The sequence below is a fragment of the Bos grunniens genome, chromosome 1 (assembly GCF_055505025.1).
Source record: "Bos grunniens cultivar Pamir isolate PY7600 chromosome 1, Bosgru_T2T1.0, whole genome shotgun sequence".
Lineage (NCBI taxonomy): Eukaryota > Metazoa > Chordata > Mammalia > Artiodactyla > Bovidae > Bos > Bos grunniens.
The window spans coordinates 69,637,501-69,657,462 of NC_141165.1; the positions used below are offsets into that span (position 1 = coordinate 69,637,501).

The window sequence follows — 19,962 nt, forward strand, 5'->3', positions numbered from 1 at the left end:
TTTAAAAACCTCGGTGAAAGCTTCATTAAAAAGGTGGATTCGAAAAAAAAAAAAGAGGTGGATTCGAATGCTCAAAATTCACCAGTTTTTCAAAATATGGAAATAGCAGGAGGAAGACCATTATAGAAATTTTATAAAAAGCATAGCTAACAGTACTTCCAAGAATTCAGAAAGGCTGAAACCTGGTAAGTGGCAACAAATTCCTATGCACACTACTAACCAAATACTATACTGATAAACTGTGGTGTGCACACTAATCAAGCAATGCATTATCACACAGTGAAAAAATACTTCATAAATGTATCTTGATACACACTTTCAATTACCTAATGAAGCACCCAAATGCCATAATTGTTATAGGTTTGCAGAGAATAGAGAAAATCATATTTGCTTCTTTCTGTATTCATTGTTTGAATTCTTTGCAATAAGTAATTTCTACAAAACAATACTATTTTTAAAATAAAAATAGAAGTAGAGTCATCATTTGTATAATTATAAAAAGTCAGTGCTTCTCAGATTCACAGTAATTTCCATTCTCACTTGACTAACACGCATCCTTTGGTCAGTTGAGCCCCTTTTGTCCCTCTTTCTCCTTGATCTTCAGAGAAGTCAAATTTGGGAGGAAAGGACAGTATGTAGCGAAGCTCACCTGTGTGACCCGGTAACTCTCGGCTCACTCTCACATTTCCCTCTCTGGTTTTTAAGTTATATATAGAGCAGATGTTGTCCAGTCCTCCACAAGCAACGTAATTACCAGAGGGAGCATAAGCACAGGTCATCACCCAGGAAGATCGCAAAGGGATAGCATGCATCTGCAGAACAAACACAACAGAAAAACTAAGATTACAAAAGTCATGGATTTTTCAAACCTATTTACAGTGAAGCAGATATTACTCAAACATAAATATAGCTTAAAAATAAGCCAAGTAAAATAAACAATACAATGATCTGAGAAACTAATAAAAAAACACATTGCAAATCATTTGGATTTAAGTGCTCTTTTCAGAAAGTATTCTTTTAGGAAGAACAAAGACACAGAATGTTTCAACAGTAATAGAGCTGTTTGAAATATTAAGTGTAAAATGTTAAAAAAAAAAAACAATAAAATTCTTGACTTTTTGCAGTAGTGTTCAAAAGAGGAATTTCCTACAACAGAACACTGAACAATACAAGAACTGGAGTTGAATAGAATGGTCCTTCCATAAAGAGCTATGTTTTTCTAATAACTCGTATTCTGGGCTTGAATTTGAACAATGGTAATAGTTTGCACTGATCTACTCACACCATTGTCTGATGTCTTATTACCCAACACCAAGCATTTGCAAATCAGGTAGCACAGTTTAATGTGAATGGGAACCTCAAGGTTAAATCGCCCAGACACAGAATCAACGTATTGTGTGATTACTATGCTCTCACTTAACCCAAAAGAGTATTTTTCATTTTAGGAAAATATAGCTGAAAGTCATTGATTGACACCAAAAAACTAAGAAAACTATTATATTACAAATCTATCTTAGGTAGCTTTTAAATTCTCAACCAGGCTGAAGTTACTGTTTGCTTCACAAAATAGTACTTCTAAATCTTTAATGGAAACAGTGGTATAAGTGTACGTAGGATCTGAAAGTATTTGACTTGTGAGCGTTTTCTTGGAACTTTTCCACTACCACTCAACAACTCTACATCAGGAATTCTTTCCAGGAGACATTAGAAGAACCCACTAGTTTTTACCACCAAGGGATCTAAACAAGTTGTAATCTGCCTCCAACCTATTCAATCTTCTGAACAGCCCAGAAACACAAATCAATGCCTAACATTCCAGCTTATCCACAACTAAAAATAAAAACTATAAGGTCACTGTCACAGTAGGAAATGGGAACTTTACAAAAATCATTAATATATAAAACTGATGCACACTATCTTTTAATATTTGAGTATGAAATATCAGACTCAAGACACATAGAACTATATTCCTAGAGTTGTCTTTGGGAATAAAAAAAGGGCTAAATATTGGAGAAGGCAATGGCACCCCACTCCATCTTGCCTGGAAAATCCCATGGATAGAGGAGCCTGGTAGGCTGCAGTCTATGGGGTCGCTAAGAGTCGGACACGACTGAGCAACTTCACTTTGACTTTTCACTTTCGTGCATTGGAGAAGGAAATGGCAACCCACTCCAGTGTTCTTGCCTGGAGAATCCCAGGGACGGGGGAGCCTGGTGGTCTGCCGTCTCTGGGGTCGCACAGAGTCGGACACGACTGAAGCAACTTAGCAGCAGCAGCAAATATTAAAAGCAAATACTAGGCCTAAAGAGAGGACCTAAGTAAAAATTAATGGAATAAATTTATCCCAGGAAGAAATTATAACCTTGAAGTATAGAATAAAGGAAAGAACTGGTTTATCAAACCAAATAAAAGGTTATGTAAGAGGATGATTAAAAAATTCTACCTTATTTGTTGTATAGCTATCCCAAATAATTAATTTTCCATCTTGGGAAGCACTGACTAGTAGCCTAGAGGAGCAAACACAAAAATAATGTGACACTTAGAGGAAAAAAGTAGTTTAATTATGCATTGCATTAATGTAGAACAGTTCAGAAAAGACAAATATAATTTTTCTAATAAAAAACTTGATACCAAGAAACATTCTCAACTTAAAAAAATATATTCTGCATGCCAAAAATTGTCAACATTAAAATTTTTTAGAGATTTTACTAAAAATGTCTCTGGTTATGATTCAACTTTTTCATGGTGACAACATTCTAGGTATTATTCACGATTCTGGTAGCTCTTAGTTGACTGGCTTAGAATGTACTGACTTAAATATAATGACAATGAAGTACATGTAAGCCTAACAACCATGTTTCATTCAATCTAAAAATACAATTGAGAGCCTGTGACGGAAAGGCTGTGTTAATGGCACAATATAGGCGATACCTCCTACCCTTGGGGCCTCTACCATCTGGTGGAGACAGGATATTTACTAAAATAAATTAGGTAAGTGAAAACAGTCAAAAGAGTAGTATAAAATAAAGGCCAGAGGAAAACAAATGAGGGACAAATAACTACTGAGTTACTCAAGTAGCCTGGCAAAAGAAAACACGTCTTGAAAAACGGAATTTTGAAAGCTGGAGAAATCTGTATTCTATAAAGAGGACAAGTTCCGTGGCAAGACGTGGAAAAATACAACGGGTGTTTCAAGATCTGTGAATTTCCCAGTTACACAGACTTCATAAGAAATCGAAAAAACAGTTGGGAAAAGCAGACTGGGCTTAAACAGCAAAAAGCTCTGTCTGCCAGGCTAACTAGGAACTCTTGCCTGAAGTTACAGGCCACTGGATTTTTTGTTTTCTTTTGGAATTTTATTTTTCACTATGGTATAAAATTCAAAAGATACAAAAGGATAGATATACAGTAAAAAGAATCACGTTCTGTGTTCCCATCACTCAGCCACCCATTTCCCTTCACTACAGGTAAAAAACGTTATTAGATTCTTATGTAGTAATCACTGTAAGTTTCATGAAAGGGCAGATACAACCACAGGGTATGGGATGGAACTAAAGCTTTTTTAAAAACAATTGGTATCATCAGCACTGAGTTGAGAAAAAAGTTAAGTAACAGGCTGATAATCAGAATGAGCAGAAAGACAAGGTGAGACAGGTGCTTTGCTGACATTTCGTGTTCTATGAAGATTAACAGTCTTGAGGAAATTTTAAGTAAGAACCATTAACATTTTCAAGTGATTGCATTTTGAGTTATATATTTGCTACCTCAATGGTTAGATTACATATGTTAAATTTAAGAAAAAAAAAAATGGCCTAGCTTTATGTTGGTTGTTAGTTATATATTTTCATTTATCCCCTCTGAAGAGGCAGAAGTTCTATATTACTGTATTCAAGAATCCTATTTATACTGAGATGTGGGAACCATTAGCAACAGGTAGCAACATTTTTAGATTCTCCTGGAAGAAGAGAAAAAAATGTGCAACGTCTATTAAAAACTAATTGGTTGGGCTTCCCCAGTGGCTCAGTGGTAAAGAATCCACCTGCCAATGCAGGAGACATGGGTTCAATCCCTGATCAGGGAACATTTCACAGGCCACAGAGCAACTAAGCCCACGCACCACAACTACCGAGCTTGTGCTCCAGAGCCTGAGAGCTGCAAGTACTGAAGCCTCCACGCCCTAGAGCCTGTGCTCTGCAACGAGAAGCCACCGCAGTAAGAAGCCCACACGCTGCAATGAAGAGAAGCCCCGCTCACCACGACTGGAGAAAAGCCCATGCAGCAACAAAGCCCAGCACAGCCAATGATAAGAATAAATAAATAATTTTTTAAATTAATTTTTAAAATATTTATTTATTTGGCTATGCCAGGTCTTAGCTGTGGCACAGGGGATCTTTGATCTTTGTTGCAGCATGCAAGCTCTTTAGTCGCGGCATGCGAACTTTTAGTTGTAGCCTGTGGGATCTACTTCCCTAATCAGGGGTAGAACCTGGGCCCTCTGCATTGGGAGTGCAGAGTCTTAGCCACTGGACCACCAGGAAAGTCCCCCAAAGTAATTTCTTAGTTAAATTTTCCCAATTAGATGGACCAAATCAAAAGAACAAGTCAACCATAAGAAGCAGGGTCAGACACCGTGCAGTATTGTCAGATACTCTGGAAAAAACACAGACCATACTGTAACCCCGTGACCAAGTCATGACCAGCCATTCAACTGCAATCCAGATGGCTGCTGTGTGTGTGCACATGCACTCTCACTACACACACACTTGTAGGGTGTGGCTGGGGAATAAAAGATGTATTCAATGAAAATATCTTTTTGTAATTCAATCCTTCGTGAATCTAGGTAATGAATAAATTATAGCAATATCTGGTAACTTGTACACAGCAACATTCAACAAATACTTCCTTATTACCTGAAATTTCAATGTTTATTATGCAATAAAAAATAAAACTACCTTGACATGTTAAAAAACAAAGTATAATACCCCACTGCAAAGAAAAGAAATCCTAAACACTTTTCCTAAATCATTCAATAAAGGGTATTTCTGAGAGGTAAATTTCTTTTCCATATTAAAGGTTTCTAAACTTTTAAAGTGTCAATGAATATTTTTATTAAGAGCAAAGCAGTCATATTAGATGCATTTTTTTTCAAACACTTCATAGATATAGGTTGTTTCTAATGGAAAATGCAAGTGATGAGTCAACAAAATAATTCTGCAGGCAGTTTGAAAATGGCAGGTACAAACCTTGAATCATAGCCCCAGTGCATAGCATAGATTTTAGCTAGGTGGCCCCTCAGCGTCCGTCTCGTTCGCATCTGTATTCGACCCACGGAATCCATATTTGACGTGATCTTTAGGAAGTGATGAGAATGTTATTCTTTAGCTTAGACACAGCTCAAAAAATAAAGCAGAAACAATTAATTGGCACTAAAGCAGACATAAAGTAAATGGACAGTTACTGACGGTATTTTAATATAAATAATTCCTATGATGCTCAAGAAAAAGTAGGATTTATTTGCACACCTTCCAATAAGAACATCTTCTATAGACTAATAAGTAAAAAAAAATAGACACACCATCCAACCTTAGTAAAAAAAAAAAAAAACAAATAAAAAGCTAATAGATGATCAAATAGTAAAATATTTATAATTTTAACTATTTAAAGAAAGCCAATTTTTTATTTAAATAGCACATAAAATATCCTTAATAAAAATGAGCAATTTTAATTAATGAAACTTTCCTAATAGTTTATATAAGGAAAAAAACTTAATCAGGGCATATCAAAAAGCAGCAGAAGCTACCTAAAAAAAGAAACGTATATTATATGAATCTACGTATTTTTATAGTATTTACTTTTTCACAGACTTTCATTTTCACAAGTATGTTTTAAAAGGCTCTTGAAAGCATCTGACAAATTACAAAGCCTTCTTAATAGAGATCTCATTTTTCTTTCAATTAAATACTAATAAATAAAATCTGTCATTTGCATCATTGTCAAGCTATTTCATGCAAATTAGTAAAAGAAACTGAGGAAGAAAACTTTACCTGAACAAGTGTTGCATCATTACATGCTTTCCTAGCATCCTGAAATAAAGATGATTATACACTTAGACATGGAAATCCTAGATATGATTTAAAATAAGGTTTTCATTGGAAATGCAGATTTGAAATACAATCCTTAGTGTACTACACAATCTTTATTTTTAAAAGGCTCATTGAGAAAATTCACGTAACATAAAATTAACCACTTTAGTCATTTTACTGTGTGCAGCTAGAATGGTTAGGATATTGACAATGTTGGGCAACCATCACCACTACCTAACTGCAGAACATTTTCATCACGCCCAAAAAAAGAAACCTATACTTTCCAATTCCCTCTTCCCCCACCGCCAGGTGATCACCAATTTACTTTCTAATGGATTTACCCACTCAGGACAAGGCACACAAATGGAATCATACACACATGGCTTTCGTGTGTCTGGCTTCCTTCCTTTACATGTAATGTTCTGAAGGTTCATTCATGTTGCGTCATGTGTCAGTAGTTCATTCCTTTTTATGGCTAATATTTCATTGTATGAATATATTACATTTTGTTTATCCATAATTAACTGGATGGACATTTATGCTGTTTCTACTTTGTGGTTTTATGATTAATGATGCCGTGATTACTCATATACAAGTTTTTGTGTGTATGTATGTTTTCAGTTCTCCTGGGCATACAACTAAAAGTAGACTTGGTGGGTGAGACGGTAATTATGTTTACATCTCATCGGTTTATTTTGGGTTTTATTTCTATTGCTTTAGGAGACTGACCTAAGAAAACATTGTTATGATTTATGTCAGAGAATATTCTGCCCATGCTCTCTTCCAGGAGTATTATGGTATCATGAATTATATTTAAGTAAGAGAAAATGACTTTAAAATATAGACTGTTACAAGAGACAAAGAAGGACACTACATAATGATCAAGGGATCAATCCAAGAAGAAGACACAATAATTGTAAATATAAATGCACCCAACATAGGAAAACTTCAACAAATAAGCCAGATATGCTAATAGTCATAAAAGGAGAAGTCGACAGTAACACAATCATCATTGGGAACTTTAACACCTCAATTACAGCAATGGACAGGTCATCCAGACAGAGAATCAATAAGGAAAAAGAGGCCTTAAATGACACATTAGATCAAATGGACTGAACTGGTATTTATGGAGCATTTACCTTCCCACCAACCGTGTAGAAGTGTTCCCTTTTCTCCATACCTTCTATAGCGTTTGTTGTTTGTAGATTTTTTGATGATGGCCATTCTGACTATTACGAGATAATACCTCACTGTAGTTGTGATCTGCATTTCTCTAATAATTAGCAATGTTGACCATCTTATCATGTGCCTTTTAGCCATCTCTCTGTCTTCTTTGGAGAAATCTCTATTTAGATCTTTCACCATTTGCATGGGTTGTTCATTTCTTTGATATTGAGCTATTAAGAGCACTTTATGTAATTTGGAGATTAATCCCATGTTGACTGCTTCATTCGTAAATATTTTCTCCCATGCTGTGGGTTGTCTTTCGTTTTGTTTATGGCTTCTTTTGCTGTACAAAACTTTTAAATTTAATTAGGTCCCACTTGTGCTAGATAATGTTCTAATTTCAGTCTTTTCCATGTAGCTGTTCAAGTCTTCCCAGCACCACTTATTGAAGAGACTGTCTTTTATCCACCATCTATTCTTGCCTCATTTGTTGTACATTAATTTTTAGAGAAATGCAAATCAAAACTAAAATGAGATACCACCTCACACGAGTTAAGAAAGGCCATCATGCAAAAGTCCACAAACAATGAATGCTGACGTGGGTGTGGAGAATAGGGAACCCTCCCACACTGTTGGTGAGAATATAAATTGGTACAGCCACCATAGAGAACAGCATGGAGGTTCCTTAAAAAACGAAAAATAGAACTAGCAAATACTCAAGCATTCCACTCCTAGACATATATCCAGAGAAAATTGTAATTCAAAAAGGTACATGCAAGACTTCCCTGGTGTTCAGCAGTTAAGAATTCACCCACCACTGCAGGGGACATGGGATCAGTCCCTGCTCTGGGAAGATTCTACATGCCAAGAGGTAACTAAGCCCGTGTGCTACAACTACTGAGCCTGCGTGCAGCAACTACCGAAGCTCGTGCACCCTATTGAGACAGCTCATCCTTCAGTTCAGTTCAGTCGCTCAGTCATGTCTGACTCTCTGCGACCCCACAGAGTGCGGCACACCAGGCTTCCCAGTCCATCATCAACTCCCGGAGCTTATTCAAACTCATGGCCATCGAGTCAGTGATGCCATCCAGCCATCTCATCCTCTGTCGTCCCCTTCCTTCTCCTGCCTTCAATCTTTCCCAGCATCAGGGTCTTTTCCAATGAGTCAGTCAGTTCTTCACATCAGGTGGCCAAAGTACTGGAGCTTCAGCTTCAGCATCAGTCCTTCCAATGAATATTCAGGACTGATTTCCTTTAGGATTGACTGGTTGGATCTCCTTGCAGTCCAAGAGACTCTCAAGAATCTTCTCCAACACCACGGTTTGAAAGCATCAATTCTTCAGTGCTCACCTTTATAGTTCAACTCGCACATCCATACACGACTACTGGAAAAACCATAGCTTTGACTAGACAGACCTTTGTCAGCAAAATAATGTCTCTGCTTTTTAATTTGCTGTCTAGGTTGGTCATAGCTTTCCTTCCAAGGAGCAAGTGTCTTGTAATTTCATGGCTGCAGCCACCATCTGCAGTGATTTTGGAGCCCCCCAAAATAAAGTCTCTCACTGTTTCCACTGTTTAGCCATCCATTTGCCATTAAGTTATGGGACCAGATGCCATGATCTTAGTTTGATCTAAATATCTTAGATTGATATTTCTCCAAGCAATCTTGCTTCCAGCATGTGCTTAATCCAGCCCAGCATTTTGCAAGATGTACTTTGCATATAAGTTAAATAAGCAGGGTGACAATATACAGCCTTGACGTACTCCTTCCTTTCCCTATTTGGAACCAGTCAGTTGTTCCATGTCCAGTTCTACATACAGATTTCTCAGGAGGCAGGTAAGGTGGTTGGTATTCCCATCTCTTGAAGAATTTTCCACAGTTTGTTGTGATCTACACAGTTAAAGGCTTTGGCATAGTCAATAAAGCAGAAATAGATGTTTTTCTGGAACTCTCTTGCTTCTTTGATGATCCAACAGATGTTGGCAATTTGATCTCTGGTTCCTCTGCCTTTTCTAAATCCAGCTTAAACATCTGGAAGTTCACTGTTCATGTACTGCTGAAGCCTGGCTTGGAGAATTTTGAGCCTTACTTTACTAGCGTGTGAGATGAGTGCAACTGTATGGTAGTTTGAACATTCTTTGGCACTGCCTTTCTTTGGGATTGGAATGAAAACTCAGCAGTGGCCACCAGACTGGAAAAGGTCAGTTTTCATTCCAATCTCAAAGCTCATCCTTAGGTAGGTTGATAAGTAGTCTGGGGCCCTTGAGGAGGAAAAGGTCCAGGGCCCTTGAATAGTAGAAAGGGGTCTGAGGTTCTCAAGGAGGAGAAAAGGACTTTTTTTTCTACATTGCTTTGTATTAGTCAATATAACAATGTATCTTGCTTAAGGACATGTTTCTCCTTAACAAGGACCTTCTCACTAATCTTGTTAAAATGTATATTGTGGGAGTGGGTCTGGTAAGATCTTTCTATTGTTAGTTCTAATCCTGTTATCTTATATTGTGGGAGTGGGTCTGGTAAAACCCTTTATTGTAACAAGGTATAAAGCTCCCCTGCAAAGACTAGGGGAAGCAGGGCACTCTCTGTCCCCCTTCTGATGTCTATGTCAGTTTTCTCTGTCCCCTTTTATACTTTAATAAAAGTCTGCTACACAAAAGCTCCTGAGTGATCAAGCCTGGTCCCTGGTCCCGAAGCTAAATCTTTGAAGATCACGAATCCAACATCGTTCGGATCACCGTAAGCTATCACCATGCTCCACCACAAGAGACGCCAGCACAGTGAGAAGCCCACGCACTGCGACGAAACAGCAGCCCCTGCTTGCCACAGCTGGAGACGAAGCTGCACACAGCAACGAAGACCCAGTGCAGCCAAAAATGAATAAAAATGTTTTAAAAGATACAGGCATGTCAATGTTCACTGCAGCACCATGTACAACAGCCAACGCATGCAAACAACCTAGATGTCCATCAATAGATAAATGGATAAAGAAGAGATGGTACATATATGTACAATGGAGTATTATTCATCCATAACAAACACTGAAATAAGGCCATTTGCAACAACAAATGGACCTAGAGATTAGAGATCATCATACTAAGTGAATTAAGTCAGAGAAAGACAAATATTGTATGATAATTACTGATATGTGGAATCTAAAAAGATTATAGGGAATCCCCTGGCGGTCCAGTGGTTAGGACTCTGATTGTTCACTTCAGGGGACATGGGTTCAATCCCTGGTCAGGGAATTAAGATCCTGCATGCCACACAGAGCCTGGCCTTAAAAAAAAAAAAAAAAAAAAGATTACAGATGAACCTATTTACTGAACAGAAAAAGACTCACAGACTTTAAAAAAAAAATGTATGCTTCCCAAACAGGAAAGATGAAGGGAGAGGGATAAATTAGGAGTTTCAGATTAATATATACACACTACTCTATATAAACTAGATCATCAACAAAGACCTACTGCATAACACTTGAATCTCTACTCATTATTCTGTAATAACCTATATGGGAAAAGAATCTTAAAATGATTGGATATGTTAGGCAGAAGTTAGGCATGAGCGATGGGTGGCCTAGGTGAAAAGGATGCAAGCTAACCTTTAAACCCCGTCCCAGACATGCCCAGGGGAGCTCACAGATAGACTACAAAAATAACCACAGTGACTTTTCCAACTTCTCACAAGTGCCTTAGGCACACAGTGGATACAAACTAACCACAGGGGCTTACTCAAGTAAACTTAGGCAGCTAGGAAGCCATTAAGGATTTATTAATGTTCCATACATCTGGTAACAACAGACTGAATTACAGGAAGACATGCGCAACAGAGCCTGTTGTTATATAACGTGCAACTGTCAGTCAGACTTGAACATGTCCATTTGCATTCCCCTTCCTGACTGGTGGCGGTTAAAGCCCTATTTTGCATTCGGCAGAACCAAAAAGAGGAGAGGGGAAGTATAAAAAAGGGAAACCTTTCTACTTCTCTGGGGTCAGCCTGCTCCCATGTTTAGGGAGTGTCTGTTTTTAATAAAAGTTCTGTCTGCTTGAGCTGTAACTGAGGTGTAACTTCCCTGTTGTTTTCAACCATTTAGTCTACCATTCCAAATTTTTGTTGCAATGAGATAAGAACAGAGGGAGAGAAATAAACCAACCTGACAGAAAGATAATCAGTTTGCTGTATACCTGAAATTAACACGGTCACTGTAAATCAACTATACCCCAACAATAAAATTAAACTAAAACTAAAAATAGACACACCACTTGGCTCAGCAATTCCATTCCTGAGTATTTATCCAAAAAAAACCCTGCAAACACTACTTTAAAAAGATACATGTATCCCAATGTTCAGAGCAGCATTCTTTGTAATTGCCAAGATATGAAAACCATCTAAATGCCCGACAACAGATGATGCATAAAGAAAATACACACAAACGCATACACACATATAATGGAATACTACTCAGTCACAAGAAAGAATGAAATTTTGCCATTTGCAACAACATGGGTGGACTTGGATGGTATCATGCTAAGTGAAATAAGCCAGAGAACACTGTATGATATCGCTTATATGTATAATCTAAAGAATAAAGCAAACTAGTGAATACAACAAAAAGGAAGACTAAAAAACGTAGAGAACAAATTAGCGGTTACTAGTGGGGAGAAGAGGTGGCAAGAATACACAGGAGAACTGTACAAAAAAGATCTTCACGACCCAGATAATCATGATGGCGTGTTCACTCACCTAGAGCCAGACATTCTGGAATGCAAAGTCAAGTGGGCCTTAGGAAGCATCACTATGAACAAAGCTAGTGGAGGTGATGGAATTCCAGCTGAGCTATTTCAAATCCTAAAAGATGATGCTGTGAAAGTGCTGCACTCAATATGCCAGCAAATTTGGAAAACTCAGCACTGTCTATAAGACTGGAAAAGGTCAGTTTTCATTCCAATCCCAAAGAAAGGCAATGCCAAAGAATGCTCAAACTACTTGCACAATTGCACTCATCTCACATGCTAGTAAAGTAATGCTCAAAATTCTTCAAGCTAGGCTTCAACAGTATGTGAACCGTGAACTTCCAGATGTTCAAGCTGGATTCAGAAAAGGCAGACGAGCCAGAAATCAAATTGCCAACATCCACTGGATCATCAAGAAAGCAAGAGAGTTCCAGAAAAACATCTATTTCTGCTTTATTGACTATGCCAAAGCCTTTGACTGTGTGGATCACAACAAACTGGAAAATTCTGAAAGAGATAGGAATACCAGACCACCTGACCTGCCTCTTGAGAAATCTGTATGCAGGTCAGGAAGCAACAGTTAGAACTGGACATGAAACAACAGACTGGTTCCAAATAGGAAAAAGAGTACGTCAAGGCTGTATATTGTCACCCTGCTTATTTAACTTCTATGCAGAGGACATCATGAGAAACGCTGGGCTGGAAGAAGCACAAGCTGGAATCAAGATTGCCAGGAGAAATATCAATAACCTCAGATATGCAGATGACACCACCCTTACGGCAGAAAGTGAAGAACAACTAAAGAGCCTTGTGATGAAAGTGAAAGAGGAGAGTGAAAAAGTTGGCTTAAAGCTCAACATTCAGAAAACAAAGATCATGGCATCCAATCCCATCACTTCACGGCAAATAGATGGGGAAACAGTGGAAACAGCGGCAGACTGTTTTTTGGGACTCCAAAATCACTGCAGATGGTGACTGCAGCCATGAAATTAAAAGACGCTTACTCCTTGGAAGGAAAGTTATGACCAACCTAGATAGCATATTAAAAAGCAGAGACATTACTATTTGCCAACAAAGGTCCGTCTAGTCAAGGCTATGGTTTTTCTAGTAGTCGTGTGTGGATGTGAGAGCTGGACTATAAGGAAAGCTGAGTGCCAAAGAATTGATGCTTTTGAACTGTGGTGTTGGAGAAGACTCTTGAGAGTCCCTTGGACTGCAAGGAGATCCAACCAGTCCATCCTAAAAGAGATCAGTCCTGAATATTCATTGGAAGGACTGATGCTGAAGCTGAAACTCCAATACTTTGGCCATCTCATGCGAAGAACTGACTCATTTGAAAAGACCCTGATGCTGGGAAAGATTGAAGGCGGGAGGAGAAGGGGATGACAGAGGATGAGATGGTTGGATGGCATCACCAACTCAATGGACATGAGCCTGGGTAAACTCCAGGAGTTGGTGATGGACAAGAAGGCCTGGCGTGCTGCAGTCCATGGGGTCGCAAAGAGTCAGACACGACTGAGAGACTGAACTGACTGAACTGAGTGGGGAGAAGAAAGGAGAGAGGGACAAGATACGTGCAGGAAATTAAGAGGTGTAAACTACTATGTATAAAATAAATAAGTTACAAGGATGCATTGTACAACACAAGGAATAGAACCAATATTTTATAATAATTATAAATAGAATATAACCTGTAAAAGTTATGAATCACTACACTATACATCTGAAACAAAATAGTGTATAACTACATCTCAATTAAAAATTTCAATTAAAAAAAATAACACTTCTTTAAAATATTTTGCAAGTATAGTATATACAGATGCTATTAGAAATGAAATACTTTAGCTCTAACATGATAAAAAGATATATAAAAAGTTATTTTCCTGACATGTCATAATAAGTCACATCTATATTTTTATATTAAAAGCAAATTCCCTACCGGTTATCAGACATTTATGCTTATTTATAGGGTAGCCTTTCAAAGAGACTTTAAATTTTTACACAAACTGAAAAGAATTATTAAAAGGAAGATAATGAAACAAAAATCAATGTAACAAAGTAAGTAAAAGCAAGCAAAGGACATGTTTAATAACCAATAAAATGTTTTAACAAAGAAGGAAATGGCAACCCACTCCAGTATTCTTGCCTGAAAAATTCCATGGATAGAGGAGCCGGGTAGGCTACAGTCCATGGGGTCGCAAAGAATTGGACACGACTAAGCAACTAACACACACACACACACAAAATGTTTTAAATCAAGTTTATCAGTTAATAATAAATTTAGAAGATTCATATACATGGGAAAGTGAAAGTGAAAGTCACTCAGTGTGTCCAACTCTTTGCAACCCCATGGACTATACAGTCCACGGAATTCTCCAGGCCAGAATACTAGAGTGGGTAGCCTTTCCCTTCTCCAGGGGATTTTCCCAACCCAGAGATCAAACCCAGATCTCCCACATTGCAGGTGGATTCTTTATCAGCTAAACCACAAGGGAAGCCCAAGAATACTGGAGTGGGTAGTCTATCCCTTCTCCAACAGATCTTCCCCAACAGATCTTTGTTGCATTAGTCTGCAACAAATGCTAAATGGATATACAATCTTTTTGGTGGCCTCTGACCTATTTATAAACACTTAGAATATTTCTATATAAAGGTGTTCATAAGTAGTTACACAAACACATGATTTGATTCTCTCATTCTCAATCTAATTGTGGGTTTAGAAACCTGATTTGGCAGGGAATAATTTAGCCCACTCTCCTAGAATGAAAAGAACTTCCAGAAATGACAGTGATGGCCTGAGCCATGTCCAAAAATGGTGCAGTTGAAGACTAAATTCTATAAAAAGAGCTCTCTGATTTTAAGCTTTATGAAAACAAACTATCATTGTTTAGGTTATTTTTCTTAATCCAGTCATTCAATAAAAAATGTCTGTGTCAGGTACTACTCTAGGCACCATGGAAACAGAAGCAGACCCAAAATCCCTGCCTTCACAGACCTAACCTTAATATTAACAACACAATTAGAACACTGCAAGTGAACATTATTGAACTTAGTCTAATGAACAGTTATATTCACTATAAAACTGAATATAAGGGATTCATTCCCAATTAACAGCTGAATTTCTTACTGTCCACCTTAAGAAATGCAAGCTCTGCCTGATATTAACATCTTTGCGCAAAGTAAGAGAAAAGTGTTGCTTCTCACTCCAAATCAAACAAGCAGAAATTACAAAAGAAAATCTATGTTTTTTCTATTTCTATTTTTTTCAATTTGAAATGAATCATGGTTAATCAATGATACTCAAATATAAAACACAAAATTTTTTAGTGAATCATGTATTGTACCAAATAGCATACATTTCTATTATGTCATGTATTTTTACCTTAAATATACAGTTAAGTTATATTTCTGGAATTAAGAGAGAAAAAAAAAAGGAAGAAGGAAGAAAGGATTTATAAGTATAGCATGACATTAAACTGAAAAGTATGCGGTATTTTACATATATGTGGTTACTTGAAATCATATAAGATGATTCAGTGAGCTATATGCTCATGACATCCTACCTGGATGCTGGTGAGATATAAAGATGATTAAGCCACAGAATCTTCCAGTCGGACGCAGGGGGTGGAGGCAAACATGCACGAGGAACTATACACAAAGCAAGCTGCGATCAACCCTGTAACACAAACCTAAAACGCTGTGCAAAGAACGGCCACTTACTGGCATTGGTCTAAGTCCTTTGGTGTCATTTGTTTTATTCTTCTCCATAAACCTATATGCGGGCTTCAGTATTCATACTCTACAGCAAAGATACTGAGCATCAAAAAGTCTGTAAATGTGTCCTGACCACAACATGATTAAAAGACGGAATCCATGTACTCTTCCTTCAGGCCATGCTGCCTTCCAGCAAAAGAAAAAGAAATACAAGTGGAGGACTTTGAGGTGGCTTTTTAGAGGAAGACTAGGATTCAAGGAATAGAAGTCCCAGGAGCAAAATTAGAGCAGAGAAGAATAATTCCAGGCAAAGTAAAAGATTTGGAAAAAAGCAAGAAAGCAGAAAAGAGCAGTGCATGCTTAGGGAATGACAAGAAATTCATGTGGCTATAGCACAGGCTACAAAGCCAGATGTTAGACCTAGCTGTGAGGCAGGTCCGTAGTGGTACCTATAGCACCAGTTCTGGAACCAAAATACACCTGGTTTGAGTCCTGGATCTACCCCTTCTAAGTTATGTTACCTTCACAAGTTTCTTAATCTCACTGAGGCTCAGTTTCCTCAACTACAAAATGAAGTAGGCCGACCTACCTCACAGGGTCACTACGAGAACAAATGAAATTGACATGTGACCAAACTGGCCAAGCACTTCAGACAAGAACTTCACAAGAAATGAAAACTGCATGCTGACATCCATGATGAACATAGATTCAAAAATCCTCAACAAAATATTAGCAAGCTGAATTCATCAATACATCAAAAGGATCATACACCATGATCACATGGGATTTATTCAAAGGATGTAGGTATGGTTCAACACCCACAAATCAATGTGATATAACTACATTAACAAAATGAAGGATAAATATCATACAGTTATCTCAACACATGCAGAAAAAGCTTTTGACAAAATTCAATATCCATTTATGGTTAAAAAAAAACAAACCTCTCAACAAAGTGGACAGATGGAATGTACCTCAACATGATAAATATGACATATACAACATACGTATATAACATCATACTCAATGATGTTTTATTTAAAGCTTTTCCTCTAAGATCAGGAGCAAGACACAGATGCCCACTCTTGCCACTTTTATTCAGGATAGTATTGCAAGTCCAAACAGAAATAAAACAAAGGGCATTAAAACTTGACAGAAGAAGTAAAACTATCACTACTTGCAAACATATTACATGCAGAAAACACTAAAGACTCAATCAAAAACTGAGAACTAATAAAGGAATTTGATAAAGTTACATATATATAGAAATATGTAAACATACAATTATACAGAAATATGCAAAATAAGTATATAGAAATCTGCTGCGTTGCTATACACTAGTAATGACCTATCAGAAAGAGAAATTAAGAAAATAATCCCATTTACAATTACATCAAACAGGATAAATCACCTGGAAATACATTTATCCAAGAATATAAAAGACCTGTGGGCTTCCCAGAGGGTGCAATGGTAAAGAATCTGCCTGCCAATGCAGGAGGCGCAGGAGACGTGAGATGCAGGTTCGACCCCTGTGTCAGGAAGATCCCCTGGAGGAGGAAATGGCAACCCACTTCAGTATTCTTGCCTGGGAAATCCCATGGACAGAGGAGCCTGGCAGGCTACAGTTCACGGGGTCACAAAGAGTCGGACACGACTGAGTGACTGAGCACACAAAAGACCTGTACACCCCAAGACACTGACGAAAGAAAGTGAAGATGACACAGATAAATGAAAAGATATTCTGTACTCAATGGATTGGAATAATATTGTTAAAATGTCCATACTACCAAAAACAATCTAGATTCAATGCAATCCCTATCAAAATCCCAATATCATTTTTCAAAGAAACAGAACATATAATCCTAAGATTTGTATAAAACCAGAAAAGACCCCAAACAGCCAATGCAGTCTTGAGGAAGAACAAAGCTGGAGGTATCACATGTCTTGATTTCCAAGCATTAACATATTACAAATCTATAGTAATCAAAATAATATAATACTGGCACAAAAACAGGCACATAGATCAATGGAACAGAACAGGGAACACAGAAACACACCCACACATACATGATCAATTAATTTACAACTCAGGAGCCAAGAATATATAGGGGGGAAAAGACAGTTTCTTCAATAAGTGGTGTTGGGAAAACTGGACAGCTACATGCAAAAGAATGAAACTGGACCACTCACTATCTTATACCATTTTTCCAAAAAGACATATAGATGGGTCAACAGATACGTGGAAACTTGCTCAAATCACTGATCATCAGGGAAATGAAAATAAAAACCACAATGAGATAGTATCTCACATCTGTCAGAATGGCTATCATCAAAAAGAGGAGGAGGACTTCCCTAGTGGCCCAGAGGCTGACTTTGTGCTTCCAGCGCAGGGGGCATGGGTTCCATCCCTGACTGGGGAACTAAGGGCCCACATGCTGCAAAGCGCAGCCAAAATATAAAAATTTAAAAAATAAAACAAAAAACAGAAAAACAAAACAAAATTCTTTAAGAGAGACAGAATAACAAGTGTCGATGAGGATGTGGAGAAAAGGGAAACTTGAGTGCTGTTAGTGGGAATGTAAATTGGTGCAGCCACTATGGAAAATAGTATATTAGTATATAGGTTCCTCAGAAAATTATAAAAAGAACCACCGTATTATCTAGCAGTTCCACTTCTAGGTATTTATCTAAAGAAAACAAAAACCTTAACTTAAAAAGATATACTCATCCTCTTGTTCACTGCAGGATTATTTATAATAATCAACATATGGAAACAACCAAGTATCTGCTGACAGATGAAAGGACACACACACACACACAGTGGAATGTTACTCAGCCATAAAAAGAGTATCTTGCCACTTGTGCTGATGGACCCTGAGGGCACTACACTAAAAGAGAAATATGTCAGAGAAAGACAAATACCATACAATCTCACATGCTCAATCAAACAAACAAAAAAACACCCAAGCTTATCGATACAGAGAACAGAATTCTTTTTAATGAGATGGCCATATGACCAATGTGCTTGGCCCGTCAGTCATTCCTGCTCAGGATCTGGAACAAGTGAGATAAAGAGAGGCTGGAGCATCCATTCTGGTGGTGGCAGCAACATCTAACTCAGAGATTAGCCTATGAAGCCTTCTCTGATTATCCCAAGCAAAATAAATCCCCCTTTGACAGCTTTGTTTAGACACCTAAGGTATCCACTCAGAGTTGTCATTCACACCTAAATCATTAACTTCCTGAATTCCTGAGAATAAGACTGGTTGTTCCTTGGAAGGAAAGTTATGACCAACCTAGACAGCATATTAAAAAGCAGAAACATTACTTTGCCAACAAAGGTCCATCTCGTCAAGGCTATGGTTTTTCCAGTAGTCATGTATGGATGTGACAGTTGGACTATAAAGAAAGCTGAGCGCCAAAGAATTGATGCTTTTGAACTGTGGTGTTGGAGAAGACTCTTGTGAGTTCCTTGGACTGCAAGGATATCCAACCAGTCCATCCTAAAGGAGATCAGTCCTGGGTGTTCATTGGAAGGACTGATGTTGAAGCTGAAACTCCAATACTTTGGCCACCTGATGCAAAGAACTGACTCACTGGAAAAGACCCTGATGCTGGGAAAGACTGAAGGCGGGAGAAGAACAGGACGACAGAGAATGAGATGGTTGGATGGCATCACCGACTCAATGGACATGACTTTGGGTAAACTCTGGGAATTGGTGATAGACAGGGAGGCCTAGCATGCTGCACTCCACAGGGTCGCAAAGAGCTGGACACGACAGAGCAACTGAACTGAACTGAAGACTGGTTATAGTTTTAATCCACTCATATCAACATTTTTCTGCTGACTGTTCTTTACCCACCCCTTGTTTTTTCTACTCCCTTCCTCTCCTTCCTGTAATACCTCTGCAGAGATCCTATAATTGTTCCTTTTTCTTTTTAATCTTCACTTTTAAATTAGCTGCTGCAAAAGATTCATCTCTCTCATACTGGAGGATCACAGCAGTGTTCCAAGTTACTAATAACTTGGATTCTTCCTGCTTCATAATGAGGTTCTTTATTTCTAAGTTGTTTAACCTTTACTTTTCCCTGTGAAAAGAAGTAGGTAGCACCACACTACACACAATTTAGTCTCTCCTCTACCCTGCTCACCAAGAGGCTTCCTAACAGATGGCATGTCTATACCCTTTCATTCTATCTCTGCCTTCCTTGCTCTTCCTCAGTCCAGAGAAGCATGTTTCCATTGTTCCAAAGGCAAGCAATGATG

The 19,962-nt window shown here is 38.0% G+C and overlaps 1 protein-coding gene across 1 annotated transcript in view; it reads right to left on the reverse strand.

The window, feature by feature from the left end:
• The window catches only part of GNB4 (G protein subunit beta 4), a 70,380-nt gene that overhangs the window by 13,714 nt on the left and 36,704 nt on the right, over window positions 1–19,962 (reverse strand). The window contains exons 3-6 of the mRNA XM_086395217.1: window positions 6,045–6,083; window positions 5,244–5,350; window positions 2,444–2,507; window positions 650–812 (exon numbers count right to left, since the gene is read on the reverse strand). Coding sequence (XP_086251343.1) covers window positions 650–812; window positions 2,444–2,507; window positions 5,244–5,350; window positions 6,045–6,083 — 373 coding nt within the window. The remainder of the gene's footprint in view (window positions 1–649; window positions 813–2,443; window positions 2,508–5,243; window positions 5,351–6,044; window positions 6,084–19,962) is intronic.